General features: G+C 42.3%; 3 protein-coding genes across 5 annotated transcripts; 1 reads left to right on the forward strand and 2 right to left on the reverse strand.

Annotated features, from left to right (window-relative positions):
- Positions 1-817: 817 nt before the first annotated feature.
- On the forward strand, positions 818-2,043 carry Lce3fl1 (late cornified envelope 3F-like 1). The gene is given in 2 exon segments (NM_001401886.1): positions 818-867; positions 1,466-2,043. A coding segment is annotated over 1 exon segment (297 nt). The 5' UTR covers positions 818-867; positions 1,466-1,482; the 3' UTR covers positions 1,780-2,043.
- Positions 2,044-19,046: 17,003 nt separating this feature from the next.
- Positions 19,047-20,532, reverse strand: Crct1 (cysteine-rich C-terminal 1). The gene is made up of 2 exons (NM_001416389.1): positions 20,462-20,532; positions 19,047-19,674 (listed from the first exon to the last, which is right to left on the reverse strand). The coding sequence occupies exon 2, from the start codon at positions 19,650-19,652 to the stop codon at positions 19,350-19,352; it is 303 nt and encodes a 100-aa protein (NP_001403318.1). The 5' UTR covers positions 19,653-19,674; positions 20,462-20,532; the 3' UTR covers positions 19,047-19,349.
- A 2,216-nt stretch (positions 20,533-22,748) lies between these two features.
- On the reverse strand, positions 22,749-23,951 carry Lce1m (late cornified envelope 1M). 3 transcript variants are annotated; one of them, XM_087634212.1, is made up of 2 exons: positions 23,898-23,951; positions 22,749-23,519 (listed from the first exon to the last, which is right to left on the reverse strand). In XM_087634212.1, exon 2 carries the CDS (start codon positions 23,506-23,508, stop codon positions 23,014-23,016), a length of 495 nt encoding a protein of 164 aa, XP_087490338.1. In that variant the 5' UTR covers positions 23,509-23,519; positions 23,898-23,951; the 3' UTR covers positions 22,749-23,013.
- Between the last annotated feature and the right edge of the window lie 1,460 nt (positions 23,952-25,411).

Consider the following 25,411-nt stretch of genomic DNA (forward strand, 5'->3'; position numbering starts at 1 on the left):
TGCATTTGCCTTTCACACTCCTGTAGGCAACTCCTCATCCATACTTTATAAATTTTAGAAGTTCCCAGGATAATTTCATTAATCTTGATGTTCTCTATACTCCTCTAACATCAACCTTGTCATTAGCAGCATATTAAAAAGTCATTACCACTCATCGATCATGCTCCAAAATAAGGTTATCATCTTATACAATGCCTAAGAGTCCACAGAAAGGTAAATATGAAGAAAATCTTTTGCCACATTACATTGGAGTACTGTACTATTAATAATATAGGGCCTTCACAACATTGCTTCTCATCCATATCCTACCTGAATGTTAGTTCCGCCTCCCACAGGTTCAACCCACCCTCAATCCATTAGCTAATGGCATTTCGACTTCAAGGGCTGAGCGATCTGAGGGCTCAACACCCTTTAGAATCAGAAGCAAATTACATCCGACATTTGCATCCCATTAAAAACTCACACAGTACCATACATAGGTTTCTCTGTGTTTGCAGTTAGATTTGAAAAGGTCAAGGGCAGAAAATTATTCTTTGTTATCTCATATTCACAGTGCCCACAAAAATACAAAGAACAGACAGGTTAAGGTTAAAGCATATGGGCTGAGTGAGTGAAAGAAGAAATGGCAGATCAAAGGTACATCCTGGAAGCAATGACAGAGATCGTTTAATTCTTCCTTGCCAGGAATCTTGGAAACATGAGGAAGATGCTGGGAGTATTAGGTGCTGTCACCTCCTCTGTTGTGAAAGCAGCAGCATGCTTGGTCTGTGCATCACAGACTTGCCAAGGATAAAAGGCCTTCTGCCCTGGACCATTCACCCACCGCCTCTTCAGCAGAGCCTTCTTCTCCTGCCTTTGCTGTATCTGGTGAGCACCTAACTAGGGACAGGGTCTCAGCTAAGAAAGTGTAGAGATGACAAGCTGGACTTCACTGGGGTGAAAGAAACAGAGGTATCTAGCATGGAGGCAGCAAGAAGTGGATATGCCAGAGGCCAATAGACAAGGAGAAGAGCACAGACAGGAACCTCTCTGGGTAGATCAGGGTATTGGACACCCTGAGTCCTGGCTCTCAGCATTGCCTCCACTCTGCTGAGAGGTCTGCATCAGCCCAGAGGATTTTCCAAGAGTCATTTCCCCAATACCTGTATTTGCTACAGTTTAGCAGAAAGCTAAGTATCACCATCCCTTTCTTCAAGCAGGGAAAATGGAAGACAATATCTTGCAGGTCATGGAGATCAGTTACCCTTTGTCTTTTAAAGCTTATTGTTCTGAGTGCATTTACTAGGGATGCATGAGAATGCTGTGTTCAGATTTATCTGTGCCTCCATCTCCATGTTCCTGTTTATTTCATGGAGATCTTGGCTTTGATAGCAGATAGGTAATGCAAGGCACGTGTTTGACGAACTAAGTCAGTAGATATTCACCGGAAGCTTCTTCCTATAATGCTTCTATCCTACTCTTCTAGGTCAAGTTCCTGCCGAGATGTCCTGCCAGCAGAGCCAGAAGCAGTGCCAGCCTCCTCCCAAGTGCCCCTCCCCGAAGTGCTCCCCAAAGTGCCCCCCAAAGAGCACAGCACAGTGTCTGCCTGCAGCCTCTTCCTGCTGTGCTACAAGCTCTGGGGGCTGCAGTGTCCCCAGCTCTGAGGGAGGCTGCTGCCTGAGCCACCACAGGCGCAGGTCCCACAGATGCAGGCGCAGGAGCTCCAGTTCCTGTGACCGTGGCAGTGGTCAGCAGTCTGGGGGCTCAGGCTGTGGTCACACCTCTGGGGGCTGCTGCTGAACTGGACAGTGCAGCTGGGGATGAAACACTCTCAAAAACAAGTCTACAACCTTCCCCCATGTTCACTCCTCTTTTCTAGTTTCTCGGTCTTCCTTAAGTGTTGAAATGTTTCCCAGGAGAGCTCGGATTTCTCCTGGCTCTTCCCGTTCTCCTCATGCCCACAGAGCATATGTCTTGTTATCTTGAGAGTTTTTCATAACTGCCTGGGTGGTGATCATCCTGTACTTGACCCTGTGAAAAGTAAAGAACTTGTCTGTGTCTCTAGTGTCTTGCTCTGTGTGAGTCTCCTCCTGCTCTGTTCCTCTAGCCAGCACTCTTTAACATGTAGAGTAGATGCTATCTACACAGAAGAGCAGCATGTAGGGGATACAGGTGGCAGGGGGTATTGCTTCAGGAAGAAGAGAAGCCACTGGCTTTGATGCCTGTAGGAGACTTGACCACCCCGTAACATGTGTGGTAAGTGCTCTGACTGGTACCCAGATTCTATTATAAGGCAAAGACTAATATTAGAAGAGGTGGTCCATTGATTCCTAACAACAACAAAAAAAAAAAAAAAAAAAAAAAAAAACAGGAAATGGCCAGTCAAAGGAAACAAAAACTAGCAGACGCGTAGCTAAGAGTAAGGAAGTAAAGGAAGGCTACGGCAAAGCTGTAAATGGTTTCTCCAAAAATACCTGAGGACACCACTGAGAGATAATTCTGAAGTGGTTATGAACACCAGGGGAGAGCAGAGCTAAGTTTTGTTTTGTTTTGTTTTTTTAAAAAAAAGGTAAACTTGTGGAAAGAAAATTTTGGGGAAAAAAGACCCTAATTTTATAAATGAATGCTAACTTTAGATAAAATATTTACTGAGCATTTGGAATAAATAAAAGTTAGAAAAACTAAAGAAAAAGCAAGAGTTATCCTGATTCTTTGACATAATTTCTCAATTTTTCTATGAAACAATACTTTGCCATCACAGCTTGTCATAATTCACCAAAACTTACAGCAGCAAGCCTACAATCATTGTGCTCTTTTGGCTTCTTTCAAGCCAAGGAAAAGAATCTTTTCTAAATTACTAATCAGTGAAAGGTGATTCACTAGGACCCCACCAGGGAAGGAGAGTGCTATTTTAGACTTTACATCGAAACACAGTCACCTGATCATGTCACTTCATCTCATACCTAAACCATCGGTTTTGTTGTGAACTCAAAGTGGCGTTCTATACTGACTGGAAATGGTTGACATGATGATAAAGAAATATGATAATCCAAATCCCAGGGTATGCCTTAAAATAAATCTAAGAAAGCTTAAATATATCTTAGAAATCCTCGTCAAAGAATGGAAAATGAGAACTCAAAATGGTGCTAGTGAAGCCGTACCCATAGCAACTGTTCACACTACTGCGAGGTAGAAGCGTTCAGTGTGTCAAGTTCTGCACTGGATTCTAACTCTAATCCATAGCAATATACTTAATTTTTAGAAGACAAAAACTACTTATTTATAGTAAGTGAATAAATTAAGTTGTAATGCTGACTTTTTATGACTAAGATCCCATTAGTTGTACCTGGGTGTCTAGCTTCAGCCAGTTGCCCTTGTATGGAGATGGGTCCGACACCTCTATTTCTGACAAGTACTGTTGACCAACACAGAGATTTTTACCTGGTCCACCATCCACAACGATAGCAAGTAACAGTATTGGGATTTGTCACTCCTTAAGCTTACTGTCATCGAAAGGCTTTCACCTAAGGCATGAAGATGTCTCACTCATGTGACTTAAATTGTTCACCATATTGGATCCTAGCTACTTGGGTGCTCATCTGCCTCACTGTTCTTTCAGTCCCTCAAGAAAAGAACTTGCATTTTGTTCATTTGTGAGTCCTCTTCTCTCAGGAGAGCAAGTGTTTTAAAAGACAAGATCAGTGGCTATAGTAAATGCGTAAGTGAACTAATTAAATAAAGAATTAGGACACCTACGCTGCAGCACACACGAAGGACTGCCACTGGCACCAGAAGAAAACTTTCTAAGCCTCTTCTAAAATCCCTTGGCACCTGTCAGAGAGAAGCAAAGAACTTGGGTCTGGAAGGAAGGAAATGAAAAAGCTTCCCCTCACCAGAAATCTTCAACCTCACCCTGCCCATTCCCCCAACCCACCATCTGGCAGTGAGCTTGGGTCCTGAGAGAGAATTGCTTTAAACCCACAAAAAAACAACGCACGGATATACCCCAAGTCAGCACAAGGGTCTCTTATCATTTAAGCTGGTACATTTTTGCCTGGTTACTTTATTCAGCAAACCACTGTGCAGAAGCCTTGGTGCAGAGCCACCTAGCGGCCACTTGAGGCCAGTGTTCCTCAGTTCTCTGGAAAAGGCTCCTGCAAAGACCTAGACTTTCCATGGGTATGGGAGTGAAAATTAGTGGAACAAGTTTTTTGGGGGGTTTTCGTTTGTTCTGTTTTTAGGGAAATGGACATACAAGCTAAGTAGAGTATTTATAGCATATAGTCACAATATTATGACTAGATGGCATAAGTGGTACATTATTACTTAACAAGGACCAAACTCTCCTAACACATTAAGGAACACAAAATAAATTTTTACAAAACTGTTAAAAGACAAAGACAATACACAAAAGAACTATAAATGGAAAAAACAAAAGCAAAAACCTAGGCTGCTATAAGGTGGGAGAGAAGCTCCAGCCGAGGAGGGGAAAAGGGAGGGAGCGTGGCAGGAAAGATTCACGTTTTGCTTCCAGGTTGTCGTTGGAAGCAGACATAAGCAGAGAGACTTTTTAGGCTCAACATTAACAAAAGCAATGGTTTTCGCCTACACTTAGCTCTTAGTCCTGTAGAGTAATGGATACTGAAGTGTGTGTAGGTTGGTGCGCTCATGGCAGTGGTGGCAGAGTCCAAAAACATTAACAGGTCGTTTCATTTGGCGAACTAATAACTCCTGGGGAATTATTTTTATTATTATTATTATTATTATTATTATTATTATTATTATTATTATTTTAAATGTATGTGTCACTTTTTAGACTTGTAGAAATTAAAACTTGCCTAGATGCCTGCCTGCCCAATACTGTCCAGAAAATAGTCCAGGAAAAGGGGGAGAGGGCGGAGAAACAGGGGCAGGGGAGAGGGAGTAAAGGGAAAAGAGTCGATGGAACCAAAAGAGAGCGGGAGGGGTAAGAAAGAGAGGGTAAGGACAAAAAGAAAAGAGAGAAAGAAGGTGGTGGGAGAGCTGAGGGAAGCCACAGTGTAAGGACGAGAAAGGAAGGGGGAGGAAGAAAGGAAAAAGGGGAAAAGAAAAAGGAAAGGAATGGAAGGAGAAAGAGGACAGAAGGTTGGGGCTCGAAGGGAATCCATAGGGAACCAAGAGGAGGGAGAAAAAGGGAGGGAGGGTCCCAGGAAGGATTGGCATTTTGCTTCAGGTTGTCTCAGGAGGCAGACCGAAGCAGAAAGATGACTATGAAGTTTCTGTAGGCTTTAGAAGAATTTTATTGGTTGGCATGGCCAATTTAGCATCTCTTCTGAGCAACCCGGGAGAGCTGAGAGAACTCTGAGGAACCCTTCGGTGAGGAGCCCCTTTGGTGTTCAACCCCTTTAGTAATCAGTAATATCCTAGGAATCTAACATCCTTGCATGTACGCTTACCCTGTTAGAAATTTTACCCTGATAGAAGTCGGGGCTCCTATCTTCTGTCTACTTGCCAATACCATTTTAAATTAAATTAAACTAAATGAGGAATAAAAAAATTCAAGCCTGTTTTCATTTTAAACTTGGGGACCATTTCATCAATTGTTACTCTTAAAAGGTCCAAAATGACTACCAAGACTTTAGGAAACCACAGTTGTTCCCTGAACTATGTTTTTAGTTAATTTCAGGACCACTTTCCTCATGTGGACTGTCCCCACGCTTGCGCCTCGGGAGTTACTCAACATCTTTGTATCACTTCGCTCTTCATCATAGCAGCCTTAACAGGAAGTGACAACGTGCACCTGTGTAGTCACACGTTTCTTGTCTGTACACTCAGCAGTGCGTGGAATCCAAAAATAACTCTCATAGTTATGTTGCGTATCCTAGAGTGGGCGGGATCTTCCGTGAAGCAAGAAGTTAATTGAAATTAGACACCTAGCTAGCATTAAGTGTGAGCTAATGTCTCCTCCCCCTGACATCCCTAGGGCAGTCTGTGGAGGGCAGTGTGAGGCAGGGAAGCTGGGATCAAACTGGGCGGGGCCACTTCCTTTATTATTATAATTACTGCCTACCTGCCTACCTGCCTAAATGAAAGGGTTGGAAATAAGAAAAAAGGATAATGACCCAAAAAGTGAGCTATACCTCATTAAAAATAACTACAGAACAAAGAATGGTCAAGAGGAGAAATTAGACCTTGTTGAGTGTGCCTTTTCTGTTAGTTATATGCATAAACCAAAATAAAATTGTTAAACTCCCTAAAGGACAACACCAAACTAAAACAGCTGGGTTTAGCCAGTGTTATATCAAGTTGATACAGAGGAAATAAAAATTATCTCTAGCAACTTTAAACTGCTTGTACTGTACATCTTTTTTTAAGGACCAAATAAGTCTCAAGAAATGTATAAAGTATCACATGCTCTTATCAGTGATAACGATCATTATCATTTAGAACACAGCTTTACTGTAGAGTAAATTTAAAAATACCAAAATTTTCAAAATAGTAGGATATATAAGAAGAGAACCGAAGGAGTTAATTACATGTTCTGAAACACTAAATTTAAATTTGAAATATTATAAATTAATATTGTAATTAATAATTTTCTCTCTAAAATATACTATAGTTGTTCACCAAAAAGATCTGGCAATACTTCTTTTTAAAAAATAGTTCATTTTGCATCCATGGTGGCTACATTGAGGTCTCCAAGTGTTATTTTCCACTAAAGAAAAGTAGGGATTCTTGGAGAGACGCTTGTCTAGTTGAGGCTAGTAGTGCACAAGATGAACAATCATGCTGTCTCAGAACGCAGGGATGCTGTGGGAGCCTACTGAGGTTCTGGCAAAGCCACGCAGGAGACCATTTTAAAGGACTCTCACTGGACAAAAAAAATAAGACAAATATTCCATACCTAATCACTGCACATCAAAACAGAGGCCTGAGAATAGTAATGATCATTTAAGGTTACCTTTAGAAATTGACAATGTGTCAACTAGTTGCCCCCAAAATTGGACACATAGATGTTACTATGTTTTCTGTGTAATTTGCAGTTAGTGCTATGAAATAGTTGGAGGGAAAGTTCTTTAACAATTCCAGGTAATAAGTGAGAAATCTGTGGCAGAAAAGCTCCGTGTATTAATCCGTAATGAATTAATGAATGTAATGAAATAACTTCTCAAACAGTAATCAGTGAGAAGCACGTATACTATTAAGTGAAAGGTTTCTAGGCAGCTTTAAGATGAATAAATGACTGGTACTGCCAACATCCAAGTCTACAGATTGGTCTAAGGTAACATCACTCAAGTGGGGCAGGGCACATCAGACTGTGTGAGTCTCTGTGTAGTTGAATAGCAAGCATGTACAATCACACCAGAGTCTTGCTTGCCAGAAATGTATTTGAATCCGAATATAACTTAAGCTTCTATATATAATTACCAGTTTTCAAGAATTAGTGGGGAATGTAGGGACACCACAAGAAAAAGAAATGGCACCAAAACGGATTAATTAGCCTAACTCAAAATGTGCATGATTCCTTAAGTCAAGTAAGCTCTTCTATACAGAGTAAATGATGTGGGAGAAAATCGTCTGAAGACACTATTAGAGGCATGGCAAGCCAATGGGTGGCTCAATTTGCACCGAGAATCAAACAATCCAACTCTTAAACCACACTTTTAAGATTATTGCAAAAACCTGAGCACAAATGATTTTGTGTTCTGCCAGGAATAGCAATGACAAGCAAGTTATTCAAAACGCCTCATGTTAGAGACATTGGATGAGTATTAGGCGGCAAAAGATGTCCCTCTGGACTTAGTTTTAAAATAGTCAGAAGGGGAAAATCATTGTAGAGGTCCAGAGGGTAGAAAAAATACAGAGTAATTGGGGGCTCGTTATCCTGTTCTCTCTCTTTGTTCAGATGTGAAGCTTTTCGCTGAATTAATTAATTAGCTGATTAACTAGAAATGATTACCACATTAAGTTAGCCCAGGAAAGCTCTTCTTAAAGTGCCGGGATCTGTACAGAGAAGGGACAACTTTTCTCACAGGCAGACCGAGAGCAGATGGTGCCAAGATGGTTCAGAGAATAGCAGGAGGGTCAAAGGTGAATGCCAGGCTAAGCAAAGGGCCCAGCATGCCAAGCAGCCAAGCCTCCCACATGGTATGAGTTTGCCTAATCCCCAGTGCAGCGTTCCACTTCTGTGGGTTCACCTGAGGCTCATCCTTCTGCTCTCTGCACAGTCTGCTACCCCTGCCTAAATTACAGCCTGGACCCTGTCACTCTCTATCTTTTTACCGTTGTGTTTTCTTCAGTGTTTGTGGTTCTCTTATTGGCAGTCTGATTCTATTTATCTTCTGTCTCTATCCCTAGCAGAAGTCGTCAGGGAATTTGTCCCATTTTTTTTTTAGTCTTCAGCCCCTTCCATAGTGCTACACAGAGTTAACATACTTCACAAATATCTTCTGAATGAATAAATGATGTGCATCACACTGTACCTAATTACAGTAAAGAATTGGAGGCAATAATAAGGAGGTGGTTAAAAAAACAACAGATGACCATGAAATAAAAAACTATTTAGGCATGCAAAGCATGCTATGTGTTTACTATAACAAAAAGATGGTTTTACACTATTAAGAGAAAATTGGGGGCAGGGGGACTCAATCATAGCCTTTAAACAAAAAAGGTCAGCATAAAGATGAATACAGTGATATATAATCAAGCCAGTGAAAAACAGCATTGCAGCCTGAATAGGTTTATTAACAAGGGCAGCATAAAGAACGATCTGGAGAAGCACACATCAGCCATAAGATAGTTGTTATACTGATGTGAGTTATCTTTTGCTTATTTATAATTGCTCTTGTCCACAACTGATACAATGGGAAAGTAAAATGGAAAACTTACTTTAGCATCAAAACCACATATGTTTTCTTAGAATTTTTTTTCAAAATGAAATTAGTCATTGGACCAGTGGAGCTAATGCCCCATCTCTGATCCATTCAACGTTAACCAGGTCATGGCAGAGGGAGTGACACTGGGCAGATTACCCCACCAAAAACTAGAGGGGTAGGAAATTTGGGACTACGAATCTCCAAAAAAATTTCAAAACATATTTGGAAACTAAAGAAGTAATGTTTTTTAATCATCTCTGGTCTTCTATTGCTTGTAACTTAGTTATGGAATGGATATAATGCCAAAAATGAGTGCAGGTATTTTCCCAATGTTTCTGGACTGGGTGGAGTAGAGGGTTAATGTGCTACTTTGTATTTGAAATGCACCACACCTTGATGTAATTTTCTGATGAGTATAAAGCACAAAGCAAGGATTAAATTGCATAGTCTGAGCTGTCAACAATCAATCAACAGCTCTGTTGAGTAATTTCCATATACAAGCCATGGTGCCAAAATGGTAAAGAAACATCAAGATCTATACAGTCCCTGTCCCCAGGAAGGTTACTGTCTGGTGGTAGCATAGAAGATATAGTATGTAGCAAAGCAGAAGGGTCCAGGAGCTTCTAGGGCCTTGGCTTTCTTTTTCTTTTTCATATCAGTATCATTGCTTCCTCCACAGTAGCCTCAATTCCTCATTGCCCAGCCCACCCCACAAGACAACAGAAATCCTTTACCCTGATTCCCCTTAGTAGTAAAGACAGGTTAGGACTTCCAAAGAGCCAACTTCTGGTTTTGACAGAACTGCTTAATGGAAAGTTTTTACATGTATAGTCATCTCAAATGTTGGGGGCGGGGAGTGTTTAAAATGTACCTAAAGGAATATCTACACTTTCACAAAAATGAGAAAATGACTCACATCCCAGTTGAAGGGAGAAATAAAAGCAGAGCCAAAACAGGAACGCTCTAAGTGGCTTTCTGGAAGTAGAGACTATCATTTCCTAGAAATTTGAGGTCCAAGATTGTGAAGATCAGAATATAAATTTGAACCTAATGATGTGGGCATCCTTACTGTGTAAAATATGGGTCAGAAAGCAAGTGAGATGGTTTAACTACTGAAGGTGCCTGCCAGCAGAGCTGATGTCATGGCTTCTGCCCCTGAGTACACAAGGGCGATAAAAGAAAATAGAGTCTTGTTTGTCACTGAACTATTGACTTACTTCCATATCTCTAACCCACTTCTTCCACAGTGACAAAATACCTAAATCTTAGCAGATTCCTTGGCCACTCATTTAGGTAAGTGTGATCACGTGACTCACTCCTGGGCAATGTAGACATACCTCTAAGACATTTTTAAAGAACAGACCCTTTCCTTCTTCATCCCTTTCTTTTCCTGGCTTGGACTGTATGTACACTATTGGTGTGAAATTGTCATTCTGAATTCCACTTCCTCCCTTAGGGTGTCTAGACGAAGACGGTGTTCAGTGAAACAGCTCTCTTAGATGATATTCTGTGAAGCAGCTTGTTCTCTTTATTCAGGATGAACAAGAGCTATACGAACCTTGGGGAGTGAGAAGGGTTTTCAGGGCGAGAACACATTATTGGCTGCAGTAGATAAGGTGGGAATAATGCATTACTTACATGAAGAGGAATTCCAGGTGCTTGCTGGGCAAGTTCTTATCTGGAGAGAGGAAGTTGAACCTGTAATTTGGCCATGGACTCTGTGACTTTCCAGAAGTAGAGGATGTTGGGGGTCATTCGTGCTCTCCAGACCATGTCAGATAGAGAAGAGAAAAAATGAGTCTGTTTTACATTAAGCTCAAGATCTGTCTGGACTTGGTGGACTGTGACCTTAATACTGGGTCTCCTAACAGAAAATATAAACAGAGATGAAAAAACTAGCATCCTGGATTCAAGGGTCATCTATCTATGAGATATAGATCACGCTATAGATCACCAAGACTGGCTCAGCTGCTCTGGTTGGAAAGGCAGGTATCTGCTTCCTGCCTCACTGACCCCAAACTTCATGCTCTTAAAGGAGAGTGGCTTTTCCAAACAGAGAACTTATCGTTGTTAATGATATGAGTCCTATTTTTCCAGCTACAGCTAACAGGCTGTCAAAAACAAATGTTACTGAATAGGAAGTGATATGAAAAGCTAGATGAACCAGTCTCAGATTGCTACAGAGTCTTATATTGTAAATTACTTTTATACATGCAAACTGTAATACTATCATATGTCCTTTATTTGTAGCCAAAGCTAATCTTTCTCTGCACCCCTCGTCCTTTTCTGCAAATACAATTTAATATAGCTTTTCTTAGGACTATTTGGTTCTTCTCAATCTCTCTCTATTTTATGACTTAAATTCTTATTTACTGAATTTGGGGGTATTTTAACCATACCTCTTTCAAAACTCTTTATAGTTTAGAAAATATTTGGGTTCAGCAAAAGAGAGAGGAAGCAGAGGAATGTTCCATATACTCTGTACTGAAGCACATTTATAGTTCCCTCATTATCATTACCCACAATAGTACATTTGGTATAGTTGATGAGTTTATAATGACATAACACAGCCATCTAGAAACTATTACATTCATAATAAAATATCTTATAATTTTTATCTGATAGGTCGTTCATCAGAATATTTTTGGTAGCCTCACCCTATCTTTTATAGCATTAATTGTCTTGGAAGTTGAATTCATAGTTAAAAAATTGCAAACATACTTTAAAACCCATTCCACACAGGTGCATCCTAGTGAGACTTCATTTGCAGCCAGTGAACAGGGCTTGTGTTGAAAAGCAATCCCTTTAAATTAAATTTGAATTTGTTTCTGAGGATATTCCAGGTAATCTGTCACTTGTCTGAGATCAACCTTATGCTAATTATACAACTGCCTTGTCTGAGGCCTTTAGAGAGAATGACAGCCAGGTCTGACTTGCAGGCCATGCCTGTAAGTTTTAAAGGATGATTCTTTTTCCTCCGTGTAAGCCCAAGCTAAAACAGACATTTATTTTGTAGAATTCTTTTTCTAAGCAACCTTTTTAAAAAATTTTTTAATTATATTTATTTATTTACTCATGTGTGTGTGTGTGTGTGTGTGTGTGTGTGTGTGTGTGTGTGTGCGCGCACACACACACACACACACCAGGAATAATGTATGGAAGTCAGAAGACAGCTTACAGGAATCAGTTCTTTCCTTCCACCATGTGTAGCCTAAGGACTGACTGAATTTAGATCACCAGACTTGTCAGCAGATGCCCTTACACTCTGAGCCATGCTTGAGTCTTGCTAGACTAAACCATATATTGTTTGAAAAGAAATAAAAAGCTGAAAGTTAGATATAATCGTCCATCAGCATGGAAGATGTGTTCTAAGATCTCTGGGATACTGAAGTCCAAGGATACTCAAACCTCTCCATAAAATGGCGCAGTGTTAACATGTAATTATGCATATCCTCTTAAATTCTTTAAGTAATCTCTAGATTAGTTACAATGCCCAATACAATACCAATGCAATATTAATGTAATGCAAATACTTATTATATTGTATTGCTTAGGGAATAATGGCAAAATCTGTATATCGATGCTTTTATTCATGTTTTCAATCCACAGTTGGCTGAATGGATACAGGAAGAACCTGCAGAGGATGGAATCTATAATGAAACTACTTAGAATGTAGTGGTTTTCTAAATACAGAATACAGAAGTCCTGTGCATCTGATGACTGTTCCAGAAGGAAGCATCAAAGTGAGGGCAGATATTGGAAGAGATATCAGTTTAAAAAATTTCAAGACAGAATCAAAGTCATGAATCCTCAGTCATGAATTTCAAAAGAAAATGTAAAACCATATGAGGAGATGCAACCCGCACAAAAGAAAATTAGGCTTACAGCACCTTTTCAGCCATTAATGTCAGGAACCTCTGTAATCATTTGTCACCAGTGATCCAAAGTCACATTTTTCAACTTGGAATTCTATATTAAGCTAAATTGTCACTTAATGTTGAGGAAAGCTCTTTTCAGCTAAGAATCGTCTTACTTTAAAGGTGGATAAGAATAACTAACAGAATATTTAATTCATGAAAATAAAAACTGAATTTCAAAGAAAAAATGACCTAAAGTAATGGTAAGCATGGTGTGGTTGTTTGAATGAGAATGACCTCATAGACTTATTTGAATGTTTGACCCCTGGTTGATGGAACCATCTGGGAAGAATTAGGATGTGTGGCCTCATGGCCTTGTAGGAGGAAGTGTGTCACTGGAGGTGGACTTTGTTTCAAAAGTCACTACCACTCCCAGTGAACTCTTTCTACCTCCTGTTTGTGTATCAGGACACAGTAAATATAAATAACAAACCACTCAGGCAGGCTCTCAGCTACTGCTTCAGAGGATGCCTGCCTGCGGGCTGCAATGTCCCTCACCATCACTGATGGTCATGAACTCTACCTCTGAATCCAAGAGTCCCCAAATTAAATGCTTTCCTTTATAATTTTCCTTGCTTATTATGTTTTATCGAAGCCATAGAAAAGAAACTAAGACACAGGGAGAGGAAAAGCCAAAATGTAGATGATGGAGTAACACGTGCTGACAGTCAAAAGCAGCAGAGTGAAGGTGACTGCAGGGAGGGGCGGTCAGGACAAAGCTTCGATGACAGACAACAACAAAATGAAAGACAAGAAGAGGGGATTCACAGTTAACATGCTTTCACAGGTGTACTGCTCCAGAGAGAAGTGTCTCTGGCATGATATATATCACTTCTCTTTTACCTTATGCATAAAAGACTTGTAATAAAATACTCTACAGAACTCCAACCTCTCTGTAGATGGCTTGTTTCTACAAAAAGGGGAGGGAGGCGCGCGCGAGCGCGCGCACACACACACACACACACACACATATATACATATATATATATACATATATATATATATATATATCCAACACTAGCTAGCTCCCTTGTGTCACATGGGAGGTGACTTACCTAGATCATTGACTTACAATTTTTTTCCTCATTGTGTTAGTGGTGACGAGGAGAGTGATATAAAAGAGGGAAGAAACAGCAGAAAGGACAACTACTGGAGAAGAAAAGGCAGCCTGTGTAAACACAAAACAAACAGGAGGGAACATGTCACAGATTCCACAGCAGGGGCTGGAATGGTAAGTGCTTGCTTCACAACCAGGAGATTGTGAGTTCAGATCCCCAGCCAGGTCCAGCACAAGTCTCACCCCCAAAACCCCAACACCCCGACACTGGGGCAGGCAGAGACATGTGAATTCCTGGAGATTACTGGACAATCAGTCTACCCAAATTGGTGAGTTCTAGGCTCAGTCAGAGGGCCAGTCTTAAAAAGTAAGATAGAGGGTGACTGAGAAAAACACTGATGTCATGGGGCATGCATTAATAAATGAATGAGTGAGACTTCCCATAGAAAGAAAAAAGTCAGAGCCTTAGGTATAATGTTCAGACTTAAAAGAGAGACAGAGAATTGTGGGGATGGACTGACAAATTGGAACACTGATAGAAGAGCAGAGTCCAGGGTGGAAGGGTAAGCTTTGATCAGAACTGGGCAGTGCCTGACTGAGGCCGAAGACCCTTGGGAATGAGGACGGATCATTGTGGTATGTAGAGCTTGAGAGATGATTTGGTGACTGGATCTATATGATGTTGCACAATGGTTGGTGGGACAAGAATTACTTGGTGGAGGCAAGTACAGTAAGGGGTGTCTAGAGAACTGTGAATGACCGTTGGGAAATAGGAGAAGACACTGTCTGCCACATTAAGTCCGAACAGTGCTTTTTGTCGAGACCAGTTTGAACTGATACTTGTGTGGTGCTGATTTCATGTGATGGCTTCAATCACTTATCACACTACCTTGTATTTAACTCTCATTAACACGTCTTTTTCACATCATAAAGTGCCAAGGGTATGGTGACCAATCCCTCTGTTTTTAATGAGTGAAAGATTATAGTGATGAATGAACAGAAAATCGTGTAAGGACATGAAACAGAAGGAGACGGTTAAGTCTTTCTAGTTTTCAGGAACACATAATTACACTTCAAACTGGCAGAAAAATATGGTTTGGGGGTTGGAAGCAAAAAAACATGGTCTTTGAACACTGAAAATTCAGTTCACAAATAAGGAGATCCAACACAGCTTTATTGGAAACACATCATTGACAATAAAACTAACAGACACACACTGTCTGTAGTGTGTGTGTGCTGTGATGTGTAGGTGGCATACACACGAGTGTGCAGATGTATGTATCTGTGCATGAATGTAGAGGTCAGCAAGCTGTCCACTCTGCTATTGCTTTCCTTCTACTGCCTTGAGAACTGGACGCTTACCATTTCACCTAAGCCAACTGGCTGGCATGCTCTCCCAGGACCTGCCCATCTCTGTTCCCCAGTGCTTGGGTTACAGGCATGCACAGCCATGCCCAGATTTTGTTTTTTGTTTTCTTTTACACAGGTGCTGGGGATTTGAACACTGTTCCTCTTTCCCACTGAACCATCTCCCTAATCCTAACAACATTCTTAACAAGATGCATCACAGAATAAGATAGATTAGAAACCTTTATCCTTATCCTGGTCGGTATTTATAAGAGAGGAGGTGATACTTGCCTTTCTAGGGCTGTCATTTATCCTGAGGCAAACTGACATAGTTCAAATTTATCAGAGACAAATCATTCGAATCTGCTGCAGTGTCATCCACAGCAGAGAGGAGTTTTATTCTTACTCACTGTGATACCAATTTGCCTGTTTAACAAGTTCTACCAAATTAAGGAGGAAGGGACTGATGTCCCTCCAGATGGAACTTCTTGCTGTGTCTAATGGTGGCAAGGTTGACTAAGGAATGAGAGCCCCCGTGTGACTGACCTTACTAGGTGACAACATTTACCTTCTGCAACCTTGCTCTGTTCTTCTTATCTTCAGCCTGAATTTCTAGAACCCAAGACTTGAAAGCAGGTAAAACCTGAGTGAGTTTTCTGCCTTCATATTTGACCTCCTTTTGGAATTCAGCTTCTTCCTGCTCCTTCCCCTCAACTCACCTTGGTTGCCTAGTGGTGGCAAGGTTAACTAGGCAATGCATATCAACCAGGTATCTCCAGTGCTCAGTGTCTACTTTTCTAGTTTTACCCAAGCTTTCTATGATGAGTAAGACAGACCAGGTCTGAGTTTTCTTCTACTTCTCCTCCTCCTCCTTCTTAACTTTCATTGCAGAAGTGAAGCTACAACCATTGTCAAAATATTGGGTTCCCACCTCCACAAAGTGTATTCCTCTTTACCTAGATGTTGTCAAATCAGTTTTCAAAGGTTAATTACGTATTTGGCTACACAGCACTGATTTGTTCATGCCCTGGCAACTCCTCAAATCCAGCCATGGGTGGGATTCCCTCCTCTTTCCCCACCTCTTCTTTCATTCTCCACTTCTCTGTCAATGTTACTGTCATTTCCTGGTGACTAGACACAGAGCCCCAGTGACACTTTAACTGGTTTGTCTTCATATACCCCAATGCTACACCCAGTTCTCTCTATTCTTTTCTCTAGGTAAATGCTTTTCCCACCTGTCATTTCCTTTTCTTGCCCAATGCCAAATTCGGATCCTTATCTCAAGCCTGGGTCACTGTAGGTCCCCATTGATAGTCTTTCTAGGTTTCCAGAGTATCCTAATCTTTGCTGTAGACATTCTGTAGGTCAATTTTTGTCTTTCCAAATTCTTAAGAGTCGTTTTTCTATGCCACAAATACAACGCTGTTAAATTCCTATAATTAGGGGTTGGAGATTTAGCTCAGTGGTAGAGCACTTGCCTAGCAAGCACAAGGCCCTGGGTTCCGTCCCCAGCTCCGGAAAAAAAAGAAAAAAAAACCAACCAAATTCCTATAATTGGCATTTGAAGTCACCTGTAGCCTGGCCTCTCTTCTCTCCTCTGAGGACATGTTCTCAGAGATCTATTTGAAATCCCAGAAATACCTTTGATTCTGTCTCCTGCTTCCGTCAGAAATTTTCCTCCTTAGAAGTGCATAGTACAAAAAAGGTGTCCATAATGTTGATTTTGGAGTCAGAAGCACCCTGTTCAAAACTTTGTCCTCTGATTAGAAGTTGTGTCATCTTAAGATAGCTCTGTGCTTCTGCTTCCTTATCAAGAAACAGTGAGAACACTTTGCTCATGCCAGTGTTTTAAGCAGTAAATGAAAGAATGCCAGGTTCACAGTGTAAAACTGATCTTAGTAGCAAGTCTGCATGTCAAGCAGCTGGAATCCCAGATTTCTTTTCTAGTGAAGACAAAGTCCAACTGCCAATATGACCAGAAGGATATCTTAAATACCTGAAGCCTTGGGCTGCCTGGAAAGGAAGAACCCACAACCATGTGTATATCTCCCATACACAGATAAGAGGGAACCAGTGGGGCTGCCAACCTCACAGCTGGCCAATTGATAGACATAAATGTATCCATGGCCAAAGATGTGTATTGCTACAGACTCATATATCTTGCAATGAGTCACCATCTCTCCTTCCCAAAACTCAGTCCTTGTATTCCCTGCTCCTCACAAGGGCATTCTAGTATGTTCTGAGTCAGGCAAGCCCACCCTTCCTGCCTTGCTGTCCAACAAGTCATGAGGCCTGTTGCTTCACTACACATCACTGACTGGTGTGGAGGAGGCAGGTCCTCAGTGAGATCATCTATTTGTAAACAGTGCAATCAAAGATGGAATCACAGAATCTCAGAACCTGAAGTGGGAGGCAGAAGAGGACTGTCCTTCCAACCACCCCCATCATAGGACGTCATCTAGTCTCAACTTTAAACAGCATGGATACATCAGTGGTGCATTTCTAACTCTGCCTCTGAGCAAATACTTTAGCAGATGGCTGCTGGGCAGGTCCCACACAGAGCTCAGCAATCAAGCTGCAATTTTCTAAGAGCTTGGGTGTGTCCATAGAAGCCCAAGTGTCCCTTCTTTCAGGCAGTGGTGGTTTCCGGGATTGCAGTAGAGTAGATTCAATGGCACTGAGTGGATTCCACAGACTTAGATGCCTGCAGATCTCAGTTTAAGTCTTAACCCCTGCCATTCCCCATCAGAGGCCTAGGACACTAACTGACTGTGAAACTTGGCACAGATTACCCAGAGTCTCTGAATCCCAACCAACTCACACTTTAAAAAGTAAGGCAATTAAAACCTGTTTCTGAGATTATTAAAATTAAATGAATATATATGCATACGTTCTATGCTATACCTTGTGTCTGGAACAAAATTAATATTCAACAAATGTTAGCTATTTTGTGCTATTATGTTTTACCACTATTATACAATCTCTTTTGAACCTAAAAGACATCAGGCTAAGGGGTCTTATCTAACCTGAACATAAACTCTATGCTTACAAAGGCTCCAACTGTCACAGTCAGGGGAAACCTGTGGTTCCTGATCATACCTCAGCTGCATGAATAGATCAAACCTAAAAGAGGGTGAGTTTCAGTCTCCTGGTAAGCACAGAAAATGTTCTCATCCAGCAAGCAAAAGTCAATGGTCTTCCAGCAGGAAAAAAAAAATGAGGAAGGGCTGGAGAGATGGCTCAGCGGTTAAGAGCACCTGACTGCTCTTCCAGAGGTCATGAGTTCAATTCCCAGCAACCACATGGTGGCTCACAACCATCTGTAAAGAGATCCGATGCCCTCTTCTGGTGTATCTGAAGACAGCTACAGTGTACTTATATATAATAAATAAATAAATCTTAAAAAAAAAATGAGGAAAGGATAGGAAAAGGCGGAAGGAGTAGAGAAGAAGGGAGGAAGGGAAAAGATGAACAAAGAAAAAGAATGTTCAGCAAACTGAATTCAAATTCCTGAACTTGCCATTTCAAACCAGACTCCCTCGTGGCCTAGGGCGGGGGCGGAGCTTCCTCAGGGAGGAACTCCAGTTTCCTGACCACCTAGAGCAGACCAAGCTAAGCAACGCAATTAGCAAGATGATCTCCTGGATCTTGCAGGCATATCGAAGTGACTCTATCTAAGCTTAACATCAGTTTCCCTCTGTAAAATGGATGCGGCAGCAGCCACCTCAGAGAATCAAAACACAAAGTAGATGGGACTGCCAACCCCAAATCCTTAGAACTCACAGAGTTGAAGTGTTCTCCTTCAGGCGTGAGTCTTTGAGGGGTAGTATAAAGGGCAATAAAATAAGAAAAATGAAGGCACGGATGAAGGAATAAATAGGGAAAGAAGCGTTCATAGGAGGTAGAAGCTTTATTATGATGTCTCCAGGCAACAATCAAATCAGTAGCCTGTTTTGAACACTACTGTGCACACCTCCTGCCCATAGCATGGTCTAAGGTCCCACCCCTGACTTTTGTATTCCCTGGGAGGAAAATCAACTTTAGAGGACAGGTCTAAGAACAGAGTGAGGTTTCTGAACATCAAAGTGCAGTTAGCTTAAGGGAGAACCAAACTCCTAGTCCGGTCCTGCCTGTTTCTACTATGGAGGACAGGGTGAGAGCAGCAGAGCTGTTCGCGAGCAGCTCGGTGGGCTCTCAGCAGCCACCAGAACAGCAGCCTGAGCTCTGATTGTTGCAGGAGCGTTGAGACCTTTGGCTTCCTCCGCAGCAGCAGCAGCCGCCAGTGCGCTGACGGCGGCGTCTCCTGGGAAAGCAGCAGCAGCCGGTGGAACTGGAGCCACAGCAGCCAGAGTCACCACCACAACCGCCCCCGCAGCCTCTGCAGCATCCGCCATCACAACAAGATGAGGAGGACGTAGGGGCCGGAGTCGGGGCGGAGCAAGGGGCGGAGCTCTGGGAAGACCCTTTGGAAAAGCCTTTGGCGCCCTGCTGAGACATCTCGGCGTTTGTCAAGACGAATCTGAAAGAAAGACAACCTTTTTTAAAAATCCCGCCTTTTCTTCCTGTCGTGGAACACAGAGCTTTGGGCGTTTGGCTTACAGAAAAGTCTGTCTGACTTGGGGCAAGAGGGCTATGAGAAAGAAAGAAAAAACAGGGAGGGAGAGGGGAAAAGAAACAAACTCAAACAGGTGCTTCCAGTGGCAGAGGCACAAAGCAGGAAACAATATAAAAAGGATCGATGCAGTTTCCCTGACTGACATAAGGACCATCCAAGGTCTCTATGGTGGAAAGTAAAGAGCATACGACTACGATTTATCTGCATGACTCAATTAAAAATCTCTTGGCTTCAGCCCTTTCCCAACTGTATTTTGACCACACAGCCTTACAAGTGGTAATTTCAGTTGTATTGTATAAGCATCACCTCGGTCAGAAAACACAAAGACTATTTTTGTCCCTCTGTCTTGGGTACAGAGAATCCAAAAACACAAAAGCATATTCTGCACACCCTTTCTTGCCTGTCCTCCACATTATAAGGGAAAGGCATCTGTCATAGCAGAGAACGGGAATAACTTAACCAAGGTACCTAAGACCTGGTTACTCAAGCTCTTCTCAGACTGGAAAACCTTTCAAAGGTCAGGGCCATGCCAGGCCTTTGCATCTTCATATGCAACACAAAAGGCTGGCTCACTAGAAACCGGGTTCCAAGCCCATCTTCCCAACAGCTACATTCTGGTGGCTTCCTCCCTCCTCCTTTCTGTCTTCCATTCTTCCCAGCCTCCTCTCCGAGACCCTGCTTAGATACTTACTAGACTTTGGCTCCACAGGAAGATCCACTCAGTTCTCCAACTGGAACTTGACACCTGCTAGGCAGAAGACTGAACAATGTATGGCCAGAGAAGCTTTTATAAGATTCCAGCAAGTCCAGGTACTTGGGAGGAGCCCATTTCTCAACAGACATGCTCAGCTGACACTTGCATCCCAGAGGCATTCATCACTCAGATAGCACTGTAGGTGGTGCACGTGGACAACCAAGTCACTTCACAGAGGTGCCAGGATTGCTGTGGTGTGTTTACTTTTCAAACCGGACACTGTTCATAGCTGGGAGGGCTGTATGTGAGCTCAGAAAAGGCCTGGAAGGTCAAATGAGGAGAGGTCTGAGGTTCTCTCTTAAACACTGTACACACAAATACACAGGCACAAACAGCTGGGGCAAAGGGAGAACACCTGTACTGTTCCACTTTCTCACACACTTATTCAAGTACAGCTATCTCCTTATCATTTATTGTCTTATTTGCATCTCTATAGCCCTTGATTCTTGTCTTTGCATAGCAGGCTGCAGGCTATGTGATGAACCCTCTGGGTTTGGTCCAGATGCTTGTAGAGACTGAAGACAATGGTTGGGATGGGAATCCCAACAGTGGTTTCTTCCTATCACCATTGACAGGAGGAATAATGCAGACAAGGTTAAGAGACCAATAACACCAAAAACACCAAAAGAAGTCACTTTATCATATTTCCATAATGTAATCCTAATGGATCTCAGACAAAAATGGGTGAGATGTCCGTGCCTATTGGAAAATAGGAAGCTGGCTAGCCTCGGAGCTCCTGTTTCTGATACCACCTTCCTTAAGGATAGATTGACCCTAGGACTACTGACAAATAGGAAAAAGACAAAACAGCACAAAATGAAAAGGATAAAATAAAAGAGCAAAAAAGAGGGGAAAATAAAAGGGAAAATGCCTCGAAAGTTCCCACAGTAACTGTTGCGTTTTAACTAGCTGATTTATAAAACTGGAGGAAACTTTGGAGGTCAACTGCCTCTGAACTGCCTTTCAATCATCAGAACTACCTGGTCATACCAACCATGAGTATGAGACATAAGAGAATCTAAGACTAAGAATTCAGGGATTAAGAGTGAGATAGGTTTTGGGGTGCATTGCTGGGTGTGACATGAGGAAACAGACAAGGAAGTACAAGTCATAGAAGATACCCGTTTCATTTGCCATGGCTTTAGATCCTGATTTACAGGTTGCCTACTGTAGCAGAGCACCTGGCAAGAAGAGGTCAGATTTTCCAAGAAGAAAGATCAAAGTCAGAAAAGAGAAGGAAGTGATGAAGTAATAAGGTCGATGCGGGCTCTCCTCTAGAACATTATGCAAAAGGTAAAGAAAGGGGTTGGGGATTTGGCTCAGTGGTAGAGCACTTGCCTAGCAACTGCAAAGCCCTGGGTTCGGTCCCCAGCTCCGAGAAAAAAAAAAAGGTAAAGAAAATCAGAGATAGGAATCAGTATAACGAGGTCAAGTAGATACTCACTGTGTGGACCTCTTACACCAACTTTATGCATCACTGTTAACTCTTACCAACTGAGGAGCTAGCTGCTTATTTTGCATAAAAAAGCTGACTCTTCTTATCTCTTTGATCGTAAATAGTTTTAGTCCATCCCAATCCCCAACATGAACACCCAAACTCAGTGACTTAAGTTCTCTTGATTCTATTACACATACACATGCACACACACACACACACACACACACACACACACACACACACACACACACACACAGAGAGAGAGAGAGAGAGAGAGAGAGAAGCGCACGCACAAGCTACTACCACTACCATCAGATGGGGGTAATTGTTGGCTGAGAGTGTGTCTTTATCCTCTATTCAAATCCAAACCTAAAATTCAGGGTTCCAAGAAAAATGGATTATAATACTTCACACCTGTCTCCTCAGCTTACCTCTCTAGAAATGCCCCACACTCAGCTCTCCTGGCTAGCCTGCGGACAATCATCAGACAGCAGGGTGTCCATTCACTAGAACCCACAATGTGCACTCCAGGTGATCTTCTCTGTGATTAAGAGATAAACTTGTCTGGGCTCAACTTATCCTTTATCCCCCTGTGCAAGTTGGTATAAGGGACACAGTTCTCAGACCTGATTCTTTTCTTCAACCTTAAAGTTCCAAATTCAGAGTACTAAGTTTTAAGTGGATTTGGTGCCAAAATATGCACTTTACATAAAGAAAGGGACTATGGCTGGTGTGGAGGGAGGGAGTTGGAAGAGGTAAACAAAGCCACATTGCGAGGCCATGATGTCAGGAATCAAAAGCTTTATTATTGCCCAGAAACAAGCTTCAAAGCTGAAACTCTTTTCAAACAGTAAGTTGTGTCAGAAAAATAACAAAGCCAATGAATCTCAGAGCTGAGATCTCAGTACCTCACGGTAGATGAGCTTTAGGGAGATGAAGAAGGGCATACATAGAGTTCTAGAAGTATTTCTGCAGGAAACCCAGAGAAGAGGGGGACCCTCTGCTGGCAGGTCTTCGGCCAATGCTACTTTCCATGTTCTTCATCTCCAGGTCAGCAGCAACCTCCAGAGCAGCAGCTAGAGCCTCCAGACTGCTGATGGCTGCTGCTGCCACCACTGCTGCCACCGCTGCTGCCACAGCAGCCACTACTGCTGCCACCACTGCTACCACCACTGCTACCACAGCAACTGCTGCCACCGCTGCTGCCACGGCTGCTGCCACCGCTGCTGCCACCACTGCTGCCACAGCAGCTGCTGCCACCGCTGCTGCCACAGCAGCTGCTGCCACCGCTGCTGCCACCGCTGCTGCCACAGCAGCTGCTGCCACCACTGCTACAGCATCCAGAGCTGTGACGTCGGCGACGGAGAGAGAATCGGGGCTTGTGGTGGCTCAGGCAGCAGCTGCCACCCCCAGAGCTGCAGCAGCCCCCAGAACTGGAGCCACAGCAGCCCCCAGAACCCAGGCTACAGCAAGAAGAAGGAGGGCACTTTGGGATCTTGCATTTGGGAGGGGGCTGGCACTGTTGCTGGCTCTGCTGGCACGACATCTCAAAAGGAACTGGATAAAAATGAAAATAACACAAAAAATATAAGTTCAATAAGCTCAAATGTTGCTTTGAAGACTGAACTATGAATTTACAATATGTTATCTCTACAATAATTAGAAGTTTGGAAACGCAATCCCCTAAATTCATTTCAAGAATAAAAAATACAAATAATCCCAGTATAGGCACTTCTTCCTTTCAATTAAATTACTGTAAGGTCAAAAAGATACTAGTACAATCATCCATTACCTTTCCCTTTCAAAAAGACCCTTCCCTCCTAACCCTCTTCCCCCCTTGTTCATCTTCAAAATTATCCTCAGTTCCATCCACAGTCTCTTCTGTCCAGAAAACCAGCCATAGAGTCTCTCTGGTCTGGGAGATGTTCTACCTGCCTCAGGCACAGGAGTAGATCACTCAGCAAGTAATGGAGTGAGGTGCTATGAGAATCGTCTGCCTTTTATACGGTTCTGCTCTGACCTGAGATTCCCCATGTGTGGGATACTGATAACATCTTTCATGAGGGATATGTATGACTCCCTCCCTTTACATCCCAAAGATCTAATTCCTCCCTCTAAAAGCATCTGAGGTATTAATGCACAAAAAAGGCCTCTGAGAATTGCAAACCTGCAGGATGGTGGTGGAACATTGCACACTACATATAGCTCTTGTCTGTCAATCTCACAAACAGCTCTGCTATGCTCCCTATTTCCTGAGCTGAGCCAGTTCAGCTCTAGAGCTCAGAGGATAAAGATAACATCTGTTTGTTCTTCAGAATAGAAAATAGAGGATATTAAATGGCCCTTTTACAATATGGACAAGAAGCCAAAATAAAACCCCTGGCTTTGAGCTAAAGTGGCTCTTTTCATTCTTAGGTGGTGCCATAACCTTGACCAAGAATGCTGGATATTCTACTGATGTTATTTCATGCAGGTCTAATGGAGATGATAGAGGTGGTTGGGATTCAGCCCATGAGCATTTGGCACTAATAGATTCCTTCAAGTGGCCAGAAATCATTGAAGGCCCTGTTTCTACATATGGTCCTAAAGAATAGACCTCCGGCTGGCCAAACATAGAAGGACCATGTGTATACAGAGGGTGAAATGAGAGGAGAAAATTTAGCTGAAGTTGCCAGAAGAGGAGCTTCAGCTGTAATCATCCCAAAGGAAAAAGCTGAGAGATCCTTTTTTCATAGATGACCTGAGGTAATGATGTTTCTCCCAATGCTGGGGAAAGAGGGCTGGGGGACTGTGCAAGGAGCAAATATTTTGAGCACCTATGATGGAATACAAAGCATATTTTCCCTACAAAGAATGTTCCATGGATAGATTAAATACCCTGGGAAGTCGCCAACATTGATTGAGCTTGGAGAATGGTCAATAAGTAGACAGTTCATAATGAAAGGTTTAAGGAAAGAACTGGAGATGGGGAGGGCAGCAGTGTCTGGGGGCCATTCCTGGGTGGATGGACTGTAGTGGGAAGCTCCATGCACAGTCATAACCCACATTCCAGGGCCAGTTTTCAGCTTTGCTCCCTCCACCCATACATTCTCAAGCAACTTGCTTAATTGTCTCTGTAAAATCAGGCTAATAACAGTCCCCAGATCAGTAAGTAAGGCACTATGGATAAAGATCTCAGAGCAGAGCTAGACCTGTGAATATAAAATGCAACTTTAAAAAGAATCTGCCTGGACGTGCTGATGTGCCAAATGACACCCATCAATACACATAATCTTTGTGTTTTTAAGTATCAGCTTAAAAATATAAAAACTTAGGGAAAGCTATGGAATTTCAGGAGTAATCAAATCACTATAGATCCCATCTCTGCTATATGTGTATCCTAAAACTATGTGAGACGAGGAAAGAATGTTTACCTCAAAAGGCCATTTGCAGATTGAGCTAATCGTCAT

This window comes from Rattus norvegicus, chromosome 2 (assembly GCF_021556685.1).
Source record: "Rattus norvegicus strain SHRSP/BbbUtx chromosome 2, alternate assembly SHRSP_T2T, whole genome shotgun sequence".
Taxonomy (NCBI): domain Eukaryota; kingdom Metazoa; phylum Chordata; class Mammalia; order Rodentia; family Muridae; genus Rattus; species Rattus norvegicus.

What these genes read in the sequence shown, in the direction of transcription:
- Lce1m (XM_087634212.1), bottom strand. Translation starts at nt 23,508, where the DNA reads ATGTCGTGCCAGCAGAGCCAGCAACAGTGCCAGCCCCCTCCCAAATGC.
- Crct1 (NM_001416389.1), bottom strand. Translation starts at nt 19,652, where the DNA reads ATGTCTCAGCAGGGCGCCAAAGGCTTTTCCAAAGGGTCTTCCCAGAGC.